The sequence below is a fragment of the Macrotis lagotis genome, chromosome 1 (assembly GCF_037893015.1).
Source record: "Macrotis lagotis isolate mMagLag1 chromosome 1, bilby.v1.9.chrom.fasta, whole genome shotgun sequence".
Lineage (NCBI taxonomy): Eukaryota > Metazoa > Chordata > Mammalia > Peramelemorphia > Peramelidae > Macrotis > Macrotis lagotis.
Genome location: NC_133658.1, coordinates 35,895,058 through 35,917,535, shown reverse-complemented (window position 1 = coordinate 35,917,535; position 22,478 = coordinate 35,895,058). Strand labels below are relative to the sequence as shown.

Here is a 22,478-nt window from a genome sequence, read left to right as displayed (position 1 = left end):
AAACATGAAGTTGGATGCTCTCCAAAATATCGCTTGGAGAAGAAATATGTCAAAGCTCTTCATATGTTACCTGTGGTCTTTAGAAAGAAAACAGACAAAAGAAAAAATGTGAAGAGTAATGTAAGTGATGTAAGCTTTAATAAAAGTGGAAAGTGGAGTGGCTGATGGCCTTGGATATGACTAAAAAGCAAAGAGAGGAAATAGGTCGAAGATCTTAAAGGCATCAGAATAGACAGAAATACTCTATTTAATGATGTTTTCTAGGTTCCACTGCTTCTAGCCACATAGCCGTGTGTGTGTATGTGTGTGTGTGTGTGTGTGTGTGTGTGTGTGTGTGATAAAATAAGTACAATAATAATAACAATAACAAAAAGAGCCAGCATTTCACTTTAAGGTTTGTGTGTTCTTCATAACCACCCTAAGAGACATCTCCATATGGCAGATGAGAGAATTCCATGACTTGTTGGGTTACACAGCGGATGCCATTTCAGATCTTCTTCCTATGAGTCGCGCTTTCTGTACATTCTGCCACCTGTTCATACTTATGCGTTGTGTTGGGCACAGGTGTTGGGACTGGTGATCGGGGAGAGATCACTTCAGGGAAGATTTTCATGGAAAAGGTGGCATTTGAGTTAAGCCTTAAGCAGGGGTGGGTAGGATTTTCACAGGTATCTTTGTTTGGGGTGGGGGTGGATATTTTTGGCAGAGAGTGTGACCTGAGAAAAGGTTGTGAACTTATTAATCCTTCTCTCTCAACAAAGTAAGCTCCTTGGGAGCAAGGACTGTTGCCATTTGTGTTTGCACTATGGACTCCGGCACAGAGGGGGCACATGGGCTGCTTCCCTTCCTTCTCCCAGAGAACCTTCCCATGGGACAAATATAATTTTTTAGAGAGGAGAAAAAAAAAAGGCAGCGCAACTAACTTTTACATTGAGAAAGTCCATATTATGTCCCATATGTCCCACCTGTGTATCTTCACTCTCCATGAAGAGGGAAGGGGCATGACTCCTCATCTCTCTCCATTTGACTACTGCTTGCTCTTTATATTTTTGTTATTTTTACTTTTGATTTTTTGGTGTATAGTTCTTTCCATTTACATTGTTGTAACCACTGAGTGTTCTTGGCTCTGCCGACTTCACTTTGCATCCACTCATGTAAATCACTCTTTGGGCTTCTCTGGATTCATCACAGCCATCATTTCAGACAGTAGAATGATATTCTGTTACATTCATGGACCATGGCACGGAGGCTCTCTTAATAAATGCTTGCTGACTGTTTGTTCCTGCAGTGAATTAGGAGGAAGGGGTAGTATGAGATGGCAGCTGATGGCCTATAGGGAGGACAGAAGCAGAGAAACTAGCAAACAGAAGTAAGATTTCAAAAAACATAGTAATCTGACCCATTATTCCTTGTGACCTTGATGGTGGCAAAATACCATATTCTTAATTGGAGTCAGGGGTTCTGGATTCAAATCCTGTCTCTGAAAGCACCTGGTTGACCTTGGACCTCTTTCCTCATTTTTAAAATAAGGGAATTGGATTAGGTGTCTGATCCTTTCTAGCCTAAGTTTTAGAATTCTTTGTTTCTAGTAATACCTCAGTTATGAAGAAAAGAGGTGATCCATTTTAGAAAGATTTTCACTGGAGAAAACAAAAAAAAATTAAAGGGAAAGAGCATGAAAGAAAAATTTTCTACTAAAAATCACTTAGTAGTACTTTATGGTTTCCAAGTGAGCTGTGGTAGGAAAAATGTTGGGCTTGAAGCCTAGGGGTTGATTTCTGCCATACATTAGTAACCTGGACATTAGCTGGTAAACTTTCAGATGGAAATAATAATATTTGCTCAGCCTACTTCAATGTTATTGTGAGGGAAGTTCTTTTTAGCTTTGAAAGTAATTTAAGAAGTGAATTGTTTTAATTCGTACTCCTGAGTTTAATTCACACCAGTCCCTGTTATCCCCATTTTAGAGATGGGTAAATTGAGACCCGGGTTGGCGTGTAACTAGACTCATGTAGATAAGAAGTGGCTGAGTCAGGAGCTGAACTTAGGGCTAATTAGTATAAATCTTTCTACTACACCATGAGGACCTTAGGTTGGAAAATCCAGTTATGTGGATGCCTCAGTGATTTTTCTTAGTTAGACTTTTCTTAGTTAATCTAAAGGAGGTGTGAAGATGATCTTCCTTCTCTCATAATTCTATGCAGACTGACGCTTTCCTTGGCCACAAATCTACTTCCTTTTCCAGTTGCTCTTTGTCCTTTTCTTTGTGGCCAAGCTTCTAGGAAGACCCTGCTGCACCTTCATGGAAGGGATGAATGTTGGTCTTGGAGTCAGCAGAGATCTGAGTCTGGTGCTTATTGTAAGACTCGTCTTTTCATCTCTGAACCTCAGTTCTTCATCTGTAATGTGGGAATGATCGTGCACCTGCCTCACAAGTCATGGCTTCCTTCTGCTTCCTCCCTCCTCTTCCTGTCTCCCTTCCCTTTTCTTCTTTTTCTTGCCTTCACTTCTAGAAATATATTTAACGGCTTTGTCATTTTAAAGACCTGATATACCTTCTCACCAACTCTGGTTTCTCCCTTTCCTGCTCTGTTTTTTCACTGGCTTCTCTTCCTTCTGTCACATATCACATTGAGTTTCTGTCCTTCACCCTCTATTCCTCTCTCTCTACACTTTTCTTTTCCTTAACTGTCTTATCTGTTCTCATGATACTCACGATCACTTTCTTAGAAGTTAAATTTAAAAAAATCTATATGTCTCATTTGGTTATCTTAGGCTCCCTCTGTTCAGAGAGTTCAAAAGAGAACCCACCTTCTCCTGTGTTTTGGTTTGTATCACCAGCTGGGCATCTTGTCACTGCAAATTCACCATAATTCAAAACTGAAACCCCAGAATCTCAGAGGCACCTAAACAGACATTCCCCCCCCCCTCCACTTGACCCAGCCCCTGCCATCCAGCCTTCATCTGAAGACTCCAGGTCAGAGGAGCCTTCACTTTTCCAGACTGGGCTTCTCACTCATGAGGAAATGGACTTGCTAAGAAATTCTGGTGCCTCAAACCTCCCACTTTCTTTCACACATTATTCCCGTTCTCCCTTCTAGTGCCAAGCAGGACAAGCCATATATCTCCCTCACAAGAGCCCTTCAAATGTTTGATGACAGCGGGGATGGTATCACTAAACTCTTCTCCAGGTTACATAGAACTGCTTGAGGCCCCTCAGTAGTCCCTTAGTCTCATGGCCTGTGTCTGAATGCTATTCATCTGGTTAATGGTCTTTCTCTAATATATTCCTTCAAGTTGAGCAGTAATTTTTTGTTGTTATTCATTTGTTTCAGTCATGTCTGACTCTTCATAACCCCACTGGGTATTTTTTTTTGCCATTTTCTTCTCCAGCTCACTTTACAGATGAGGAGACTGAGGCAGGCAGGGTTAAGGGACTTGCCCAGGATCACATAGCTGGAAAGTGGCTGACACCAGCTTCCTGATCCCAGACCCAGCACTCTATCCACTTGGCCACTTATATAGTGCCTCCTGGACCAGGCACTATAATGCTAAGTGCTTTACAAATGTTATATCTTTTGATCTTCATAACAACCTTGAGAGATCAATGCTATTGTGATCTCCAATTTACAACTGAGGAAACTGAGGCAGACAAATGAGGTGACTTGTCCAGGACACCCAGGAAGCAAGTAGCTGAGATAGGATTTGAACTTGGCACTTTCTGTCTCAAAGACCAACTTGCCTTCTTGGGTCACTCCAGAAGCATCACGAAAGACACCTTTGAAGGAACAAATGAAGCTACAGTGGCTAACTTTGAAGATAGGAAAACTGGAGACAAATGAAAGATTGTAGTCCCCCCACAAAACAAAACATGATAAATAAGTAAACATGGTAAAAATAGTATGATAATGATTAAAAAAAGTTGACCTCATGTACTGGACACTAGGCCACCTCTAAATGCAGCTTTTTATTGACTGCCCTCAAAAGTAGGCCTTGGAAGGTTTTCTCTTCTTGGGGTCTACATGACCATTTGTCTGGCATGCCATAGTAGGGACTCCTTTGCTGAATGAGTTGGTTTAGGCCTCCTAACCATCAGCTTCTCTGATTCCATGATTCATCTGCTTCTTGACTCCTGTTCTCATCTTGTCCTTCCAAGGTTGATTTTCTTTAACCCAGGTAGAAAACTTTATGCTTCTCTTCTTTGGATTTGATCTTAGAAGATTTTATCAGCTTCTTCTAATCTGTCTATTGAGACCTTTTTTGGACTCTGACTTTGTCATCTAACATTACCTTCTTTGTAACTTAAGAATCTTTGAATCTCCTGAAGGCCTCAACGGGAAGATGCTAGCCCAGTCACAAAGTTGGTGTGTGTCTAAGCTGACCTTGACCCCAGGCCTCCTTAGCTTCCAGACCAGCTCTTTGAACCCTCTGCCTTACTGCCTCAAAGGAAGTGCTTAATAAATGTTTATGGAATCTTGTCTTCTTGTCCTAGGAGTTGGTCAGGAATCTAGCAAATATCTGATAGTCTCCTCTCTCAGATGAAAGGCCCCTATCTCCATGTTGACGTCTTCTATCAGTGTACCATAATTGTGGACATTTATTTAGTACATAGACTTTTCCCACAATCACTATAGTTGATTCTCACTATAATTCTGGGAGGTGGATGAAATTGAGGTCCTGGAGGTTTTGTGCTTTGCCTAATTTCTCATGGCTCACAAATGCAAAGGTCTTGGAGCTGCAATTTCAGTGCCCAGGCCCTTGTGCCAAGCTGCCTCTGCTTCTGATGGCAGACCACTGCCCCTTCTCTGGCCTTCTGTTGACCAACTGACAGAAACTACTTCAGAAATCATCCTGTTTCCTACAGAAGGCTCTCTTTAGATCATATGAAACCTAATAAGCATAATGCTTCAAAAATAAATACAGTTATAGAATTCCTTTGTACTTGGTCTCACCAAAAAGTTCAAGTATAAAGGAACTCTAGGTTCACCATGCTCTTTTTCTATTAATAATGTTCTATTTGTGGATGTGATGCTTTCTGTTTCTAAAGTGAAGGAAACAGTACATTTTTTTCTGTTGAATTTATTGACTTCCCTTTGAAATGACAAAAAAGAAAAAAGTCATCAGAATCTTAAGTTTTATCAGCACTTCTAACCTTTTGATATCTAAGTATGGGAACATAAGGAGTCATGTGCTATCTGTGTCTGGAATACAACTAAACCAGAATTCAACTAAACCAGACCTTTCCTTCAAGTCTTCAAACAAACAAACAAACAAACAAGAAAACAGACTTTATTATGAACTTGAAAGTAGTTTCTAAGGAGAATAAAAATAAATTCTGAGATCTTACTTAGCAGAAATTGCATAAACAATGAAGCCTGATCCGTAATCCTTCCTTATTTAATAACTACTTACATATGCTTACTTTGTATTATGTTGTTAGTTAACTGAAGAAAAAAATACCTTGTTATTAATTTTAATTAAGACATCTTTAAGTGTTATTTTTGTTTTGGTGGAGGAGCATGGTGGTACTTACCATATTGGTCTGAAGATAGGCTCTATTTTTCCCCAAATTAGATTTTCATAAAGTCTTAAGTGACTTTTTAGTGAATACATTTTTTTTCCTTTTAGAGGATCTCATTTTAGGGCCATGATCCATATTCAAGAGTAACCTATCCTTGGATCAACCTCATAATGGTCTACCATAATGATGGTCTTAGAATGAAATGCATAGATAGCCTCTATTTAATTTTTTTAAGGTTTTTTTGCAAGGCAAATGGGGTTAAGTGGCTTGCCCAAGGCCACACAGCTAGGTAATTATTAAGTGTCTGAGGCCGGATTTGAACTCAGGTGCTCCTGACTCCAAGGCCGGTGCTCTATCCCCTGCACCACCTAGCTGCCCCATCATTTAAATTTCTTAACGTTTGTGCCCATAGTCTGATGTTTTTGTCAAAATGACACAACCCTCAGTTAATAGCCTTGTTTTAAACTTCCTGACTTTTAGGTATTTGGGAATAAAATGATCATTCCTTCTCTGGATGGAGACCTTTTTCAGTGGGACAGAGAACGGGAAAGCATGGAAGCTGTTCCTTTCACAGTGGAGTCTCTGCTTGAATCTTCATATAAATTTGGAGATGATGTTGTTTTGGTTGGAGGAAAGTCTCTTACCACATATGGGCTCAGTGCACACAGTGGAAAGGTGAGTGAAAAGATGTGATCTCTGTTTTGGAGTTATGAAAAAGAATGATGGTATGAGGGGGTAATGAAGAATGATGAAAAGGTGATACTTGAGGTTTAGTGTTCTGTTGTCTTCTTTTGAAGAATTTAGAGTACTTTTATTATATAAGAAGAAAAACAAACAAAACTTAACAAAAGTAACCCATTATCCTGAAGCTCAAGAACAGTGACCTAGGTCAAGGGCAGGAAATATAAATTAGAACATCTGGGGCAACAAGAGTTGATTGGAAAGATTTAAATTATCTACAACTCTCCTCAATTCTTTAACTATATAACCTATAAATCATGATATGATGTGGGTAGACTTGGGATGACTCTTACTGGAAGGGTTAAGTATAATTATTCTACACCAAAGAATCCATATCAAGGATGTTTTCACATTTTTGACTTTGTGGAAAGTCAGAAGTATGTCCTTGCTGTTCCCTCTCCACCCCCAGCTGGATGAGATTATAAAAGTGACATGACATCACCTCATAAGGGTCACCTGCCCTGGAAGTCAGAAGGTCTTCTTTCCTCCCAAGCTCTGCTCCTTGTTGAACTCCACTAAAGTCATTTCACTTCACTTGAATCTGTATTTTCTTACTTGTGTAATGAGGAAACAGGATAGACTAGGTGAGTTCTTTTGGCCCTTTCAAATCTAAGAATCCTCAGCACTGTGATTCCAGGTGTTACTAGATAAACATATCATAACAGGGTTATTTTTTGGATGACTTTCATTCATTGCCTCCTGAGATTCCTTCTTTGTAAAAATGTGGAGACATTTTAAAGCTGTTATAAAAAGTGTCTGACAACACCACCAAATACTGGTGTTATAACCGCATTCCTGAGACTTATTTTTTACAGATGTGGAAATATCACCTAAATTAACAAAGACCTGTTTCTGTGAAAGAAGGCTAAGAATACTTACTCTTTCCCTCACTGAGTTATAGTGAGTGTCAAATTGAACAATCTATCTGAAAACATGTTATAAGTCTATTATTGAGAAGGCAGCATAATAGGGAATAGAAAACTAGACTGGTACTAGAGAAGACCCAAGTTCAAATCCCACTTCAGACACTGACTTGGTGTGATTCTGGGAAAGCCACTTAACCTCTGAGTTTCAATTTCCTCATTTCTAAAATTATGATAATAATAACCTTTATCTCACAGGATCAATGTAAGGATTAAATTAAATAGTTTAAATAAAATGCTTTGCAAACTTCGAATACTATCAGAGTTGTTACTACTCTTATTATTGCTAGTTTTTTCTAAAGAATAATGCTTTCTAGGGGCAGTTAGGTGGCGCAGTGGATAGAGCAATGGCCCTGGAGTCAGCAGGACCTGGGTTCAAATACAGCCTCAGTCACTTAATAATTACCTAGCTGTGTGGCCTTGTCTTGCAAAAAAAAAAAGCAAAAAGTAAAGAGTTATGCTTTTTCCTCTTATTTGTTACCTTTGGATACTAGTGCCTTATTGTTTTTGTTGCTCACTACTTTTCAGGTGAAGTATATTTGTTCAGCCATGGGCTGTCGCCGATGGGATGATGAGGAATTGGAGCAGGAAGACATTCTTCTTCTGCATCGAACTCAGAAAACAGTCAGGGCTGTTGGGCCTCGGAGTGGTCATGAGAAGTATGTATTCATAGAAAGTGTTTTGTTATGAAAGACTTCCTTTTAGAGATTTGAGTTGCCAAGTACTAATAGAGAATGACCAAGGACTGTCTCTAACACATCAGTGGAGGTATCCTCCCGGTCATATGGATATGGTTTTCTGGAAATACAGATCATAGCTGTCCATGCCTGCCCATGCTAGTCTGTTCTCTATGTCTTCCCAGCATTATCTTCCTAATGTGTGAGGGGTCATCTTCAAGTCTCTTGAACATGGAAGGATATTGAGGGAATATGGAGGCTATCCATTGGTTAGGACTTGCTCTTGCCACACAACCAGCCTACCTTGTAGATCATACATTACTTTAGTGCCATCTTTTATATCACTTTTTCCTTTTTTTTTTCTTTTTTTTTGGTTTTTGCAAGGCAATGGAATTGAGTGACTTGCCCAAGGTCACACAGCTAGGTGATTATTCCACTTTTTCTTAATTCTTTACAATTTGTTGCCACTTGCTTAAACTCACTACACACCTCTCCATTACACTTGAAAGGGGACTCAGTTTTTGTTGTTCAAGAAATTCTGTAACTTGCATTCATTCAGCAATATCCTTCCAGCAGAGGGATTACAAAAATGACCCTGTTTCTTGGGGGGAGCCTGTGATCCTCAAAACCATCTTTGCAGCTTCCCAAAGCAATCTAGATCATTCTATTTCTGTTCAATTTTGACTAAATTTTTTGTCTTTTGCAGCCTGTCCAAGACATAAAAGTTGATAGATGGATTTTATAGGTTGACTGTCTTTTTGCATGTCATAACATGGATAAATACTTGTTAGTTCTGTGAAGGAAGAGTGTTTCATTTTTGGCTTTGTACCCCCAGCCTAGGACACTGTAGCTGTCTAAGCTCCAATTGTTAAGAGGTTCTACCTCCCTCCCCCCATGTCAAACCTAAATCTTCCTCTTCTTCCTAGTCCTATCTTTTGGTGCCAAATTGAATAAGTCTGAGGCTTCTTCCATATCATAGCCCCTTAGTTGTTTGAAGAAATCCAGCATAAACCCCTCAAGGTTTTTCTTCTCCAGAATAAACACCCCCAGTTCCATGTCCTTGATGGCATAACCTAGAGAGATCTTTTACCATTCTTCACCAATCACATCATTCTTGAGTCTGTATTAATGTAGCAGCCTAAAAGGAAGAATGTATTACAGTTCTTTCTTGGAAGGGGAAACAGGAATATTTGGCATTGGTTCTATTGTGTATATAAAAGTAACAAGAACAGACCTTTGGTGGGGCACTTGATCATCTTGTTTTACATTGTTTGGTGTGAGCACTTGTAAAAAGAGCATTGATGGGTAGCCAGGGTGGTGCAGTGGATAGAGTACCTCCTGGAGTCAGGAGGACCTGAGTTCAAATCTGGCCTCAGATACTTAATAATTGCCTAGTGGTGTGACTTTGGGCAAATCACTCAACCCCATTGCCCTAAATAAACAAAAATAAAAAAAGTTTTTATTAAAAAATAGCATTGATGCCACATCCCTGACTAAGAATTAACTGGGAAAATTGTGTCCAAGCTAACTCAGCATGTGCTTCAGTACTTGGTGACTTGAGTGCAAACCAAGACAGAGGTGAAGAGTGTAAAAAGAATGTAAAAAATCAGTTGGAAAATATGGTCCTGAAGTCACGTTTGTGAACCACACAACCTCTGCTGTCCAGATACTTGAAGGAGAATCAGGCTGCATTAGGAACCACTGACAAATGAGAAAAATTGTTTCTCTCCAGACAGAGATGGATGGTAATCATTGCCAATTCAACTTTCTGTCTACAATGAGACTACTAAGCTGTTAGAGTAATGATACTTACGATGATGATAACACCTAACATTTATGTAGGGCTGTTTACAATTATTATCTCATTTGATCCTCACAATCCTGAGAAGTGGGTACTATTATTAGACCCATTTGATAAAACAGGTTAAATGACTTTACCAGGGTCCCACAGCAAATAAGTGTTGAGGTTGTAATTGAATTCTGGTCTTCCTAGCCCTAGGTCTAGCCCTCTCTCCACATTGCCACCTAGCAAATTAGAAGACCAGCCATAAGAATATACATCTATCCATTAAAAAACTGGGATTTGGGGGCAGCTAGGTGGTGGATAGAGCACCAGCCCTGGAGTCAGGAGGACCTGAATTCAAGTCCAGCCTCAGACACTTAATAATTACCTGTGGCCTTGGGCAAGTCACTTAACCCCATTTGCTTTGTAAAAACCTAAAAACCCCCCAAACCCCCCTGGGATTTAGTTACAGGAATCCTTCCAACAATGCATAGCCCAATTCATAGAAATAACTGATAGTTATTGAGATACAGATAGATTCACTGACTTGGCCACAGCTATATTGCTAATAAGTGATTTTGGATGGCCTTGGACAGCCAATGGGACAGAGTGTGGTCAGGATGGAGCAATGAGTGCTGAGTCAGTGGAGACTGCAGTGGACACTTGGCCACGTCATTGAGGTTTCTCCAACAGGAATTTGGTTGGCCTTCAGATCCATCCTCTAAATAGAATCAGATGATTCATTTCTCAGTCCCATTCTTTTATAACTGTGCCATGGAGGATGCCTTATCAATATTTGAATGATTTTTTTCTACTTCTGGGACAGAAGTGGATGGCCATAAACATATGGCCTTCAGTGGCTTTTAAATACTGAAACGTTAAAATAGTATCTTGAATGAGCTGGTGTTATCTGATTGGTATAGGTCAGTTTAGAGACTCAGAGTCAAAGATGGGCAGGTTTTCTAGTTAGATGGGTCCTCAGAGGTTAGTGACTGTGCAGGTGATCCAGAAGAGAGCTGGGATTCCCATCCAGAGGGGTGGCTCCAGATCCGTTCCCTGATTGTTAAAATAGAGAGGCCAGATTGCAGGTGGCTTGGTTCTCAGGTACCCTCTACAGTTCTTTTGTGTGTCCTGCTTTTATAAAACCATTCTGAATCTGGTTAGAAGGTTTGGGTGCCCGAAAACCCTCACTCAAAAGAGTCTGCTCAAAATGAGAGGCTGACGTCATTGCTGAAACAGAGCGATTTTTACAAAGCTCTCATGCCCCCTCTAGCGGCATAAGTCATCACGGCAACGTGTCCAAGTACTGGGTATCTTTAAGCTCCAAGAGTGGGATGCTTAGTTTTGTTATTTAAATGCAATTTCTAAAATGTGCCTTTGTAAATTTAAGGTGGAATTTCAGTGTTGGCCACTTTGAACTGCGCTATGTTCCAGAGATGGAAACTAGAGCTGGATTTATTGAAAGTAATTTTAAATCCAGTGTTAAAAAAGGAGAGTCTAAAATCATTTCAGATGTGGAGGAACAGGAAGCCGCCCTGCGGGACACTGTGATAAAGGTTTCTGTCACCGACTGGAAGGTTCTGGCCTTTAGCAAGAAAGGTGGACATCTGGAGTGGGAGTATCAGGTATTAAAGAGACAGAATTTAAATTGCCGGGGGGGTTGTCAGCATTGGCAAATGCTGGTGGGGATGGGAGAGGTCCTGGTGACCCCTAGAACTTTGTGTAATTCATACTATGTACAGTCGCATAATTTCGGTTCCCCCCACAGCAACTTGTTTGGTAAAGTCCAGCTCTGACCTTCTCTTTGTTCAGTTCTGCACACCAATTGCTTCGGCCTGGTTGGTTAAAGATGGGAAAGTCATTCCAATTAGTCTCTTTGATGATACAAGTTATTCATCTGAAAGTGAAATTCTGGAAGATGAAGAAGACATTGTAGAAGCTGCCCGAGGAGCCACGGAGAACAGTGTCTACTTAGGTAAGGGAGGACGTGACCTCTCTCCTGGGATTGTGAGCCTCCCTTTGACTTCAGGTGTTTGTAGGGTCTGGCTGGGTGGGAGTCGCGGTGGTGGCTCTTAGTCACTGTCCAGTTCTTTGCTTGTTCAGGAGAGACACTGGTTCCCATTCTGATATGGCTGAGAATTTTAGGGTGACTTCTCCCGTCTCCCTCTCCCCTTGTAAAGTCCTTGAGGAGGAAATGTCTTGTCTAAATTTGGTTTAGCACCTTGTGTGGGGACCTTTACCAAAGAAGCTTAGTAAATGCAGAATCCACATTCATATTTTTAAATCATTTATGCATCCACAAATCTGAAGATTCAGTGGGTTTTATGATCAGTGAAGGGTTTAATATTTTAATATGGTACTCTTCACAGTTGTCATCTGGGCTAGATTTGACTGAAAAATATTGATGAAAATTATCTTCCTAACATCCTCTCCCACCATTACACCAGCAATCTCCAAAGATAGAGTAGTCCTTGAAAATAGAATGTCCCCTTCTCCTTGCCCATTGCGAAACAACTCTGGAGGAACTTGTGTCACCATGCAAACAGTCCCCAGACTGGGGGACCCTCCCTGATTGTGTTATAGCATTTCTACTGCAACACCGACATGGTGTTTCAGATAATGTCTTTTTTCCTCAAATCTCATGCATGATCCATCATTCCCCACTCTCTCATGTGATTCCTGTCTTCCTAGAGTTTGTAACCTGAAATTTGACCAGCCAGCCTTTATTTGAAGGCAGCTTTACTTAGGAGAAGCATGTGTAACATTGGAACAAGATGGGGGGAAGGCTAAAATTCCCTTTGATTATTTTTTTTGGAGAGTGTAATTTCTTCTCTGGTGAGATTAAATGTAATTTGACAAACATTTATGAAGCTCCTTCTTTGTGTAGGGAGCTCCCTAACAGGTTACAGAGACCACACCAAGTGGTCCTTGCCCTCTGAGGGGATACAGCATGTATACAAGTGGGAAACCACAGTAGAGTATAACTTAAGAAATCCAGAAATACAACTCTGATATTTGTTGGTTGAGTGTTTGTAGATAAGACCTGTAACATATAAAACTGTTTTAGATTCTGTTCTGACCATTAATCAAGGTCTACAGGAAGTGTTTTCTAATATCTTGAGAATAACTTGTTAATCAAACTTGAGTTCTTTCTGACCTGTGTTGTTTCTCTTTGAAAAGAGGTTTCTAGCATGTCATTCATAGAGAGAAACTAAAAATTGACCTTTCTCATTGTTGGTGGGGATCATTGTTTGGTTTACTCTTTAGGGATGTATAGAGGGCAGCTCTACCTTCAGTCATCAGTCAGGATTTCAGAAAAGTTTCCTACGAACCCAAAGGCTTTGGAGTCTGTCAATAATGAAAATGCAATTATTCCTTTGCCCACAATCAAATGGAAGCCCTTAATTCGTAAGTAATAAGACATTTACCCCATTGTTCAGTTTTAAGACACTCATTAAGTCCACCATCACTGTCTTTGCTATAACTGTTTAGGCACTTTGTAAATTTAAGATCTTCTCTGCATGATATTGAAAAACCAAGTTTTACTGATAAATCAGAAGGCTAAATGCTCACCTTCTTTACAGACAGATTTTAATGGTAAAGTGTAGATACAATTTTGCTATGTTTTAAAGACAATTGTTTCTATCCTGAATGTTATGGTCCATAAAATCTGCTTTAACATATGACTTGGAAGTCTTTACCATGAATAATTATAAAATATTCAGGACAAAAACTACATCTTCCCAGTGAAAACATTTTTGGAATACTTAATTAAAAGGGGATTTTCATTCATATCATCATCTTTGATTGAGATTTATCCCCCCTTCTATTTGCAGATTCTCCTTCTAGGACTCCTGTCTTGGTGGGCTCTGATGAATTTGACAAATGTCTTAGTAATGACAAGTTTTCTCACGAAGAATACAGTAATGGGGCACTTTCCATTTTACAGTATCCGTATGGTAAGTGTGAATATCCTTGACATGGAAGACATTGAGTTCTTCTCCTCCATAATCTTTACATAACAAAAAAAGGATAATCAGTGGATAATTGTCCAATTATCAGATGGTGTTACTATAAAGGAAAATACAAAAAGTTTTAGAGTTAGAGCAATGAGAAGAGGTTATTTTTTCTTGAGTAAAATTTTAGCATATTTAGCATAATTTTTTGGTTTGTAATTCTACTGATTTATGGAATTTCTGGGTAGAAAACACCTGCTGATGTAGATTGGCAAATATCAATAGCATCTTATTTCTGATGCCACCTAGGGCACTACTGAGGGGTCAGAGGTTGGTTCTCTTATTCCTCTACTGTACTGCTTCAGAATAAGGAACATCAGAGTTGCAGAAGTGGAAGATGCATCAGAGTTCAGCTTGTCTGAACCATTTCAGAACAAGGATCCCTCCAAAAGTCCTTGAAAAATGGTCTTTCTTATACTTTTATGGGTCTTTGAAAACAAAGTAAAAGGGAGCTCACCATGCATTAGAAGTTATGTTCTGGTGAGAAGTTAGATGGAAGATGGTGAGCTGCTAGGGCATAGAAATAATTGATTTTTTTTCCTCAAAAAAAATTGATAAAAAGGAAAGTGTTCCAGGTTAATTATTTTACCATATTGTATGTTGGTGTTTCAACGAGATCAAAAAAGAAATTTTGATGCTTTGTTTTGATGACCTGGTATTCCATGGTAGAATAATTTAATGTTCAAGTTATTATCATTAAAGGAAACTTTAGGGGAAGCTTATCTTTGGCAAAGTCTTAAATTTACCAAATGGGAAAAAGATGGACTGTTTTATTTATTTAGAACCAGTTGGATTGATTCAGTGGTTAACTGGGTAGACCTTTAATTTCAGTGAAATACTAAATTGTAGATGAGCCGCTTGAAGTCAGATTTTAATGCCGAAAATTAAGATTAGTTCATTTCATCTTTTTATCTCTAAATTTATTATAAATGATATTTCAGTTAATCTTTTTGTATGAATTTATTCTTTTGGCTTTTTTAAGATAATGGCTATTATTTACCATACTACAAGAGGGAGAGGAACAAACGAAGCACACAGATCACTGTGAGATTTTTTGACAATATAAATTACAACAAAAATACCCGGAAAAAGGACCCTGTCCTCCTTCTGCACTGGTGGAAAGAAATAGTGGCAACCATCCTGTTTTGCATCATAGCAACAACTTTTATTGTGCGTCGAATGTTCCACCCTAATCCTCATAGAGTAAGTAATTTTTTTAAAAGTTTTTTTAGCAAGACAAATGGAGTTAAGTGGCTTGCCCAAGGCCACGCAGCTAGGTAATTATTAAGTGTCTGAGGTCAGATTTGAACTCAGGTACTCCTGACTCCAGGGCCAGTGCTCTATCCACTGTACCACCTAGCCTCCCCTAGAGTAAGTAATTTTTAACAGAATTTATTTGAGAGATTTATGGATAGAGAAAACTTAAAACTTAAATTCCTTTATCTGTTCTTTGTATCTTCACTTCAGTGTCATAGAATTTTAGATCTTAAGCTAAAAATAAAATGAAAACGGGTCTGTACTTGTTTTCTATAATGTCAGAAGCATTTCTTTTTATTGATGGCATATAATGATTTTTCAAGCATTAGCAAGACTAATAGTTCCATCTGTATCTATCATAATAGATACAACTGGCCCTACCTTGATGGGATTGTTAATTTTTTTTAAAATAAAAATTTGAAGCATAGGAAACAAGAGCAATCTTGCCGTCATTTATGAATCTTTAAAAACTATGTTGATCTTTAGTTATCACCTATATATATTTTTTACCTTTGTTTCTGTCTTAATTTATATTTGTCTTGCAATTGGTAATTTGGAGCATTTTATCATATTGCCTTGAATGCTTAATTCTTTGGAAAACTGTTTATATTCTTTAACCACTGAGCTATTGGGGAATAACCATTCATTTGGGTCCATTCATTATTTTAGGTATCAGATTTTGATCTGTAATATTTGATGCAAATATTTTCTCACTCTTCCATCTATTTTCTAATTCCATTTTAATTGATCTTATTCATGTAAAAATATTTTTCTTTTATGTAATCAAATTGCCTTTTTATTTCTGTTTCTTGTTTAAATGTTCTGCCCTTAGGTATAACTGTGAAAGGTATTTAATTCTACATTCATCTTGTATTTTATGGCATGATGTTAGTTCCCATGATCTACTTTTTTTTGTTGTTATTTTATAACCAATACCAAATAGTCTTGACAACTCTGCTCTATGTAACATAGTTTGATATTCAGTTGTGTTACAGTCCCTTCATTTATACTTTTGAAAAAAATGATTTTCCTGAGATTCTAGACTTTATATTCTTAAAGTAAAACCAGATATATCTATAGCACAACTAGTGTTATTGATGCTTAAAAAATCATTTTTTATTGTCAATGAAGAGACATTCTTCTAACAATATAAAAATCAAGTCTTGACTCCTTTTCATGATTTTGTCTAAGATCTAAAATTGAATTTTCTTGTTTTGTCTAGTTCTTTAAAAGTATCCTTAGGGGTGGCTAGGTGGTGCAGTGGATAAAGCACTGGCCTTGGAGTCAGGAGTACCTGGGTTCAAATCCGGACTCAGACACTTAATAATTACCTAGCTGCGTGGCCTTGGGCAAGCCACTTAACCCCACTGCCTTGCAAAAACCTAAAAAAAAAAAGTATCCTCTTGATAATTGAGTATATCATCAAATCTATAAATTAATTATGCAGTATTTTCACTTTTATTAGTCTTGCTTCCAGTGAGGAATGACTATCTCTCCCAGTTATTTGCTTACCTTATTTCTTTTTTTATAGGTTTTTTTTATAGTTTTTTTTTTGCAAGGCAAACGGGGTTAAGTGGCTTGCCCAAGGCCACGCAGCTAGGTAATTATTAAGTGTCTGAGACCGGATTTGAACCCAGGTACTCCTGACTCCAGGGTCAGTGCTTTATCCACTGCACCACCTAGCCACCCCTTACCCTTATTTCTGTAAGGAATGTTTTATAGTTATGTAAATTTTATGTATATAGATTGACTCCCAGATATTTAGAATATTTTATAGTGATTTTGGATGGTTATTGTTGATTATTAGCTTTTATTAGTACTGTGGAGAAATGTTGATGGGAAAACTTCTTTTTTTTCCTTCAATTATCAGCAAAGAAAGGAATCTGAAACTCAGTGTCAGACTGATAATAAGTATGACTCCATAAGTGGTGAGGGTAGTGACAGTAGCTGGGCTGACTCCAAGTCTTCTGGATATACATCAAGGTAAGAATCTAGTATCATAATGTTAAAGTTATATGTTTCTCCTATATGATGAGAGTCCATTATATCTGAGAAAAAATGATAATGAAACCTAATATAACTTGTTAACTTCTGTGCTTCAATATTCATCACTTAAATTTGTATCTGCTTTCACTAGACAATAACAGGTAGCATTTACTTATTATTTGGAACATAATGTTTCCCCTTTTGTAATGCTTAATCTTTAAAAAAAAAAAAACCTGTTTCTCTTGATGTTGCATGTGGGAAAGACAAAGTGAGAAGAAAGGAGAGGACTTTCCGAGATGAAAATTGAACATTTCATGCAGTAGATAAGGTGTGGGGAGAAAAAAGCATCCTAGATCAGAGGACCTTGGAGAACATACAGTTCAACTCTTTCCTTTCTCACTCAAAGAACCTGAAGGAGGAAGCAGCAGAGTTTGAGCCAAAACCTGGATCCCCAATGCAAAATTCACTATCTAGGTTGTCCCCCAAGAAAACAGAAAGTGGTGCAGTTCCAGTCAGAGGAAGGGGCACTGGTTATTGTGGCTGTTGGGTTTGTAGTTCAGCCTTTAATTTTGGGGTTAAAGGAGATAGTGAAAACATGGATAATTGGAATTCTTATCTGGAGCCAGATAAGAATTGGTGGTTGAGGAGCAGTTCAATCAGCTGTTGAGTTATCCAAGTATTGTTTTGTTTTGGTTCTCTTTGCCTATCTGTTCTCATTGCTTCTTAACATTTGGAGTAGAGAGGGACAAGTAAAAGGTGAAAGTTTTACCACCTTAGTATTTCATGTAGACAGTTTTATGAAATGGAAGATAGAATTAACATTTAATATGGTCCTCAATCCCCACACATTCCATTATTTATAAGTTCTAAATAAGTCTGGAAAAAAACAGGCTCCAAAGGACTTTGTAGTTTCTATCTATCCTTAAGATAGGGAGTCACTGATAGTACTAGAGCAGGAGAGTAGCTTGATTATGTTGGCAGCTGAGTGGAAGCTGCTTTGAAGATGGGAGAGGTTGGAAGCTGGGGAAGACCACGGTTTGAGTCAGTGTGATGTGACTGCCCAAAAAAAACCAAATACAGTCCCAGACTACATTAAGAAAGACCTTCATTGATGGGAATAGAGAGATGAGAGTCCCACTGCATTCTGCCCCTTTTTGGACCTCACCTAGAATAATATATTTGGTTCTGGGCCAGGAGTTTGGTACCCAGAGGAGGATGATCAGCATAGTGAAAGACTTGAATCAATGATATAGGAAGACAGCTTAGAGAAGAGAAGGCTTTGGGGGTGGAGGGATTAGATTTGTTCTGTTTGACTCCAGAAGTTGAAAAAAAGGCCAGCTGAGGTTGAGGCTGGAAGTCCTGACAGATCAAGCTTTCCCAGAGTAGATTGGGCTGCCCAGGGAGGTGGAGCATCTCTTTCTTTGAAGGTCTTCAGGCAGAGGCTGGGGGACTGCTTTTCAGGTTTGTTATAATGGTCTTTTTGTGTGTGGGTTGGACTAGATGAATCTCTAAATTGGATTATAAGGTTCTACTGAGATCTATTCCAACTTGATTCTTTCACTAAGTCTGAGGTCTAGATTGGCTGGAATTATGGTGGTATTTTCAAGAGAACTAACAAAATGTGGAGGCAGGAAGGAGTTTGGAAGAAACATAGGGAGCTTCTTTTTGAAATGAAGAGTTTGTCATGCCTATGGAAAATATAGGTGGTGATGTTTAACAGAAAAGAAATTTAGTGAGACTGGATCTCTACTGTTAGAAGTCATCCATGTGATAGAATGGCTGGTGTCATGATATATTTAGAGAGAAGGCTCAATATAGAGCTTTGGGGAGCATTTAAGGGATGGGAGATGGAAGATGTTCCTGTAAAGGAGGCTGAGAAAGAAGAATTGGACGTTTAGGAGGAGAACCCAGAGTGATCAGTAGTGCCAAGAGCTAGGCAGAGAGCAATCATCTGGCAGAAAAGGCCATCCAATCTGAGAACAGTTGAGATCATTGTAAACTTTTCTTCCATCTGCCTCTCCAGTGAAGTTGTGAATTCTGAAATAGCCCCTCAGTCTAGATGTCATCAAATAAGGTTAGGGAAATGAGTCTGAATGAGTCAGTCTGGAATAATTGGAAGTTTGACAGTGGCTTGGGAACAGACTGGTTTGCAGCATTGTGGACCTTTGTAAAAGGAGGTGATTATCTATTTTCAAAAGATGAACAATGTCTGCATAATGGGTTGTCTTTATTGCTGCCTCCATAAGCAGGACACATTTTGTTGTTTTTCCAGAGTTAGCGATGAGTTTGTAGGAAGGCCCACATCTCTTTCACCTGTCCCTTTGTGGCTCAGGTACTCACATTTTGAGGATAACCAGTTATAGTGAGGGATGCAGATGGTGATGGTAACAGCCCTGCTCTCTATGCCATAGAGAGTTGAAGCTATTATTTATCCTCATCAGGACCATTCTCTAGCCAACTGAATTAACTTGCTTTAAAGGTTGTAGATGAGAGAGTCCTGAGAGTTGGAGGGAACTTCAGAGAATATTCCAGGGCTCTCCCACCATATGGAATACTTTCTTTTGTCAATGTTGGGTAGGACTAGTAATTAGAAAGATCAGCAGCTAAAAATAATTCTGATATAATGGAATGAAATGCAATTTGAGTCTACATTCCAAAAAAAGGAAGAGATAACTCAACTGAAAAGAACCTAAAGTGAACTGGTTGAAAGCAGCAGTGAGAGTAGGGAGCACACAAGTTTGGAGAGTTGGGGAATTTGTGGTTGTGTTATGGGTGATAGGTTGGAAGGATCTAGATGAGGATCACTGGATATTACTAGAAGGAGAAATTTTCCCCAGGGAAATAGAAGTTTGTTTATAGATTCCTTAAAAAAAGGAGAGAAAAACATTTGCTTTGCAGAGAGACAGTAAAGGGCATTGGACAGCTGGGACACATACTTTTGTAGCTTTGGAATCGTATAGTAATGGTGGTCCATATTGATGGTGCATTTTATCATTTATAAAGTATGTCAGTACACAGATCACTTTCTGAGGATCCTTGTGCAAGGGGAGAGCTGACCTTTCTGACCAAAAAAAAATGATTTAAAGTTTTTAACATAGTGATAACAAGGGGGATGCAGACTTAAGGGTCATGATGATACTCCTTTATCCACTTTGTCTTCCCATGGCAGTGACCCTGAGCCAGGGAGGGCAAGCAGGGTCCCCTAGCTGAGAAATCTCCAAGTATCAGCTCAGTGATGGACCACATTTATGTTGTTCCGGGACCAGCTTTAGGGTGGAGGGGCTCATCACTGTCAGCTACAGCACCTCTCAAGGACCATCTCAGTTCTGGAGAGGTTGTGATTTGTCCCAGTGGGGGAATAAGTATCAATGTCAGTGAAGTTACAGATTCTCGAAATACTTAAAATAACAAAAGATAACTAATTTAACTTTCCCTTCTGTCTGCATCGCTTGAGTGAATTAAGTAGACCAGAATGGTATTTCTGTGTGCACAATAAAAACATGATTGTGAAGTAGTAAGAATCCCATGAGGTAGGTATGATGAGATCCCTTCAGTTTTTAGACTTCTTGTGTATCATCCCCTAAAGGTGTAGAAATGAATTCTTTATTCCTGTATTTTCACTGTTTGAAACATGTTGCTACAAAAAATGTTAAAATTTCCTCTTCAGATATCTAACAGATTTTGAACCAATCCAGTGTATGGGTCGTGGAGGATTTGGAGTTGTCTTTGAAGCTAGAAACAAAGTTGATGATTGCAATTATGCCATCAAAAGAATCCGTCTCCCCAATAGGTAATGAATATTGACTTTATGAGAAAGTTTGGGGCTCATTCTTTGTGATAAAACCTTATGTGAGGTAGTGTCAGATCTCCTTGAGGGCAGCATAGCATTCTTTTTTTTTAATAAAAGAAAGATTTTATTTATTTTGAATTTTACAATTTTTCCCCTAATCTTGCTTCCCTCCCCCCAACCCCACAGATGGCAGTTTGTTAGTCTTTACATTGTTTCCATGGTATACATTGATCTAAGCTGGCATTCTTTTTCTTTTTAATTGAAATTTTATTTTTCCAATTACATGCAATAGTACAGCTTAGCATTTTTATTTGAGGCTAGTAATCTGATATTATATGTTATTTATTGAGCTTTTCTAATAAGCCAAGTACTAGAAAGCTATGTAGAAAATGCACATCATTATATCAAAAACCAGTATTAGAAGGAATTGTTGCCAAGAAATCAGCCTTTGCTCTGTCCTCCTTTTGGGTCACTTCGCAGTTCACCTTCTCTCTGGATACCCTTCTCCCTGGATTGTATTACAGCCTTCTCTTCTGCTTCTCCTCCTTGTCGCACTGTTCCTTCTCAGCCAACTTTGCTCCATCTTTATCCATGTCATTTTTACTAAGTGGGGTTAGCTCCCAGGGCTTGGTTCTCAGTCTCTTCTTTTTTCTCTCTGTACTCCCTCACCATCTCCCATGGGTTTAATTATCATCTCTATGCAGATGATTCCTAGATCTATTTATACAGCTCAATTCTCTCCTGGGCCTTAATCCCACATTACCAGCTGCCTTTTGGACATTTCAAGCTAGGCACCTCCCCATTATCTCCATTTCAACGTGATTGTTCTTCAAAATGTCCTCCCTTCCAAGTTTGCCACAGTACTTCTGGTCACCCAGCTTTACATTCTCAGTGTCACCTTCAGCACCTTCCCCTCATTCATCCCATCTAGTCAGTGAGGGACAGATCTGATTTTTTCTACCCCCACAGCATCTCTTGTCTCCATTCCCTACTTACTCATACACACTAACACACACTCACATGCTCACACACACATTCACATTCTCTCTCATATGCACTTAATTGCACACACACACATTTAATTTCACACACATACACTTAAACATACTTAATCACATACACACACACACACACACACACACACACACACACACACACACACACACACACGCACAGCCTTCTGCTTGGTCTCCCTAATTCAAGTCTCTGTCCTGCCCTATCATTGCCTATGTGATTTTCCTAAAGCAGGGAGTCTGGCTGTGTCCTCCTCCTGTTATCTCCAAGACTAAATATAATTTCCTCTTTTTGGCTTGTGCCTGCCACTCTTGGTCCACTCTCCTCTCTCCCAGGCCTCCTCCAGGGCTGACATGTTGACCTCCTTGCTGTTCTGCATAGGTGGTGCTTCAGGTCCCACCTCCAGCCTTTTGCATTCCCTCTCCCCCACATCTGGCATGCTCTGCCTCTTAGAACATCGGATCGATGCCCTGGTCTGTCCCTTGAGACTTATCCCAGTATTGTCTATTGGACAAATCAAATTAGATGTCAGTAAGATGTTTGAAACACAATGTGTCCAAATCATGATCTTTCTTCAGATGTCTCACCACCATCCTTCCAGTGTCTCCTGTCCATAACTTAGTTTGACCCTCTTCTCTTCTCCTTCCCTCATCCCCAATCTTGCCCTTTCTACCTCCATGGCTTCTTTCCTACCCAACCCCTTCTCCCTTTGCACACAGCTCCCACGTCACTTCTCACTGGCTTATTCAACCTCCTTATGAATTGTTCAG

At 39.1% G+C, this 22,478-nt stretch overlaps 1 protein-coding gene across 2 annotated transcripts in view; it reads left to right on the top strand.

The window, feature by feature from the left end:
- The window catches only part of EIF2AK3 (eukaryotic translation initiation factor 2 alpha kinase 3), a 74,537-nt gene that overhangs the window by 34,105 nt on the left and 17,954 nt on the right, over window positions 1–22,478 (top strand). For both annotated transcript variants that reach the window (XM_074197222.1, XM_074197214.1), the window contains exons 3-11: window positions 6,002–6,196; window positions 7,714–7,844; window positions 11,036–11,270; window positions 11,458–11,620; window positions 12,913–13,053; window positions 13,482–13,604; window positions 14,644–14,864; window positions 16,789–16,901; window positions 20,572–20,694. In XM_074197222.1, coding sequence (XP_074053323.1) covers window positions 6,017–6,196; window positions 7,714–7,844; window positions 11,036–11,270; window positions 11,458–11,620; window positions 12,913–13,053; window positions 13,482–13,604; window positions 14,644–14,864; window positions 16,789–16,901; window positions 20,572–20,694 — 1,430 coding nt within the window. In that variant the 5' untranslated portion in view covers window positions 6,002–6,016. The remainder of the gene's footprint in view (window positions 1–6,001; window positions 6,197–7,713; window positions 7,845–11,035; window positions 11,271–11,457; window positions 11,621–12,912; window positions 13,054–13,481; window positions 13,605–14,643; window positions 14,865–16,788; window positions 16,902–20,571; window positions 20,695–22,478) is intronic.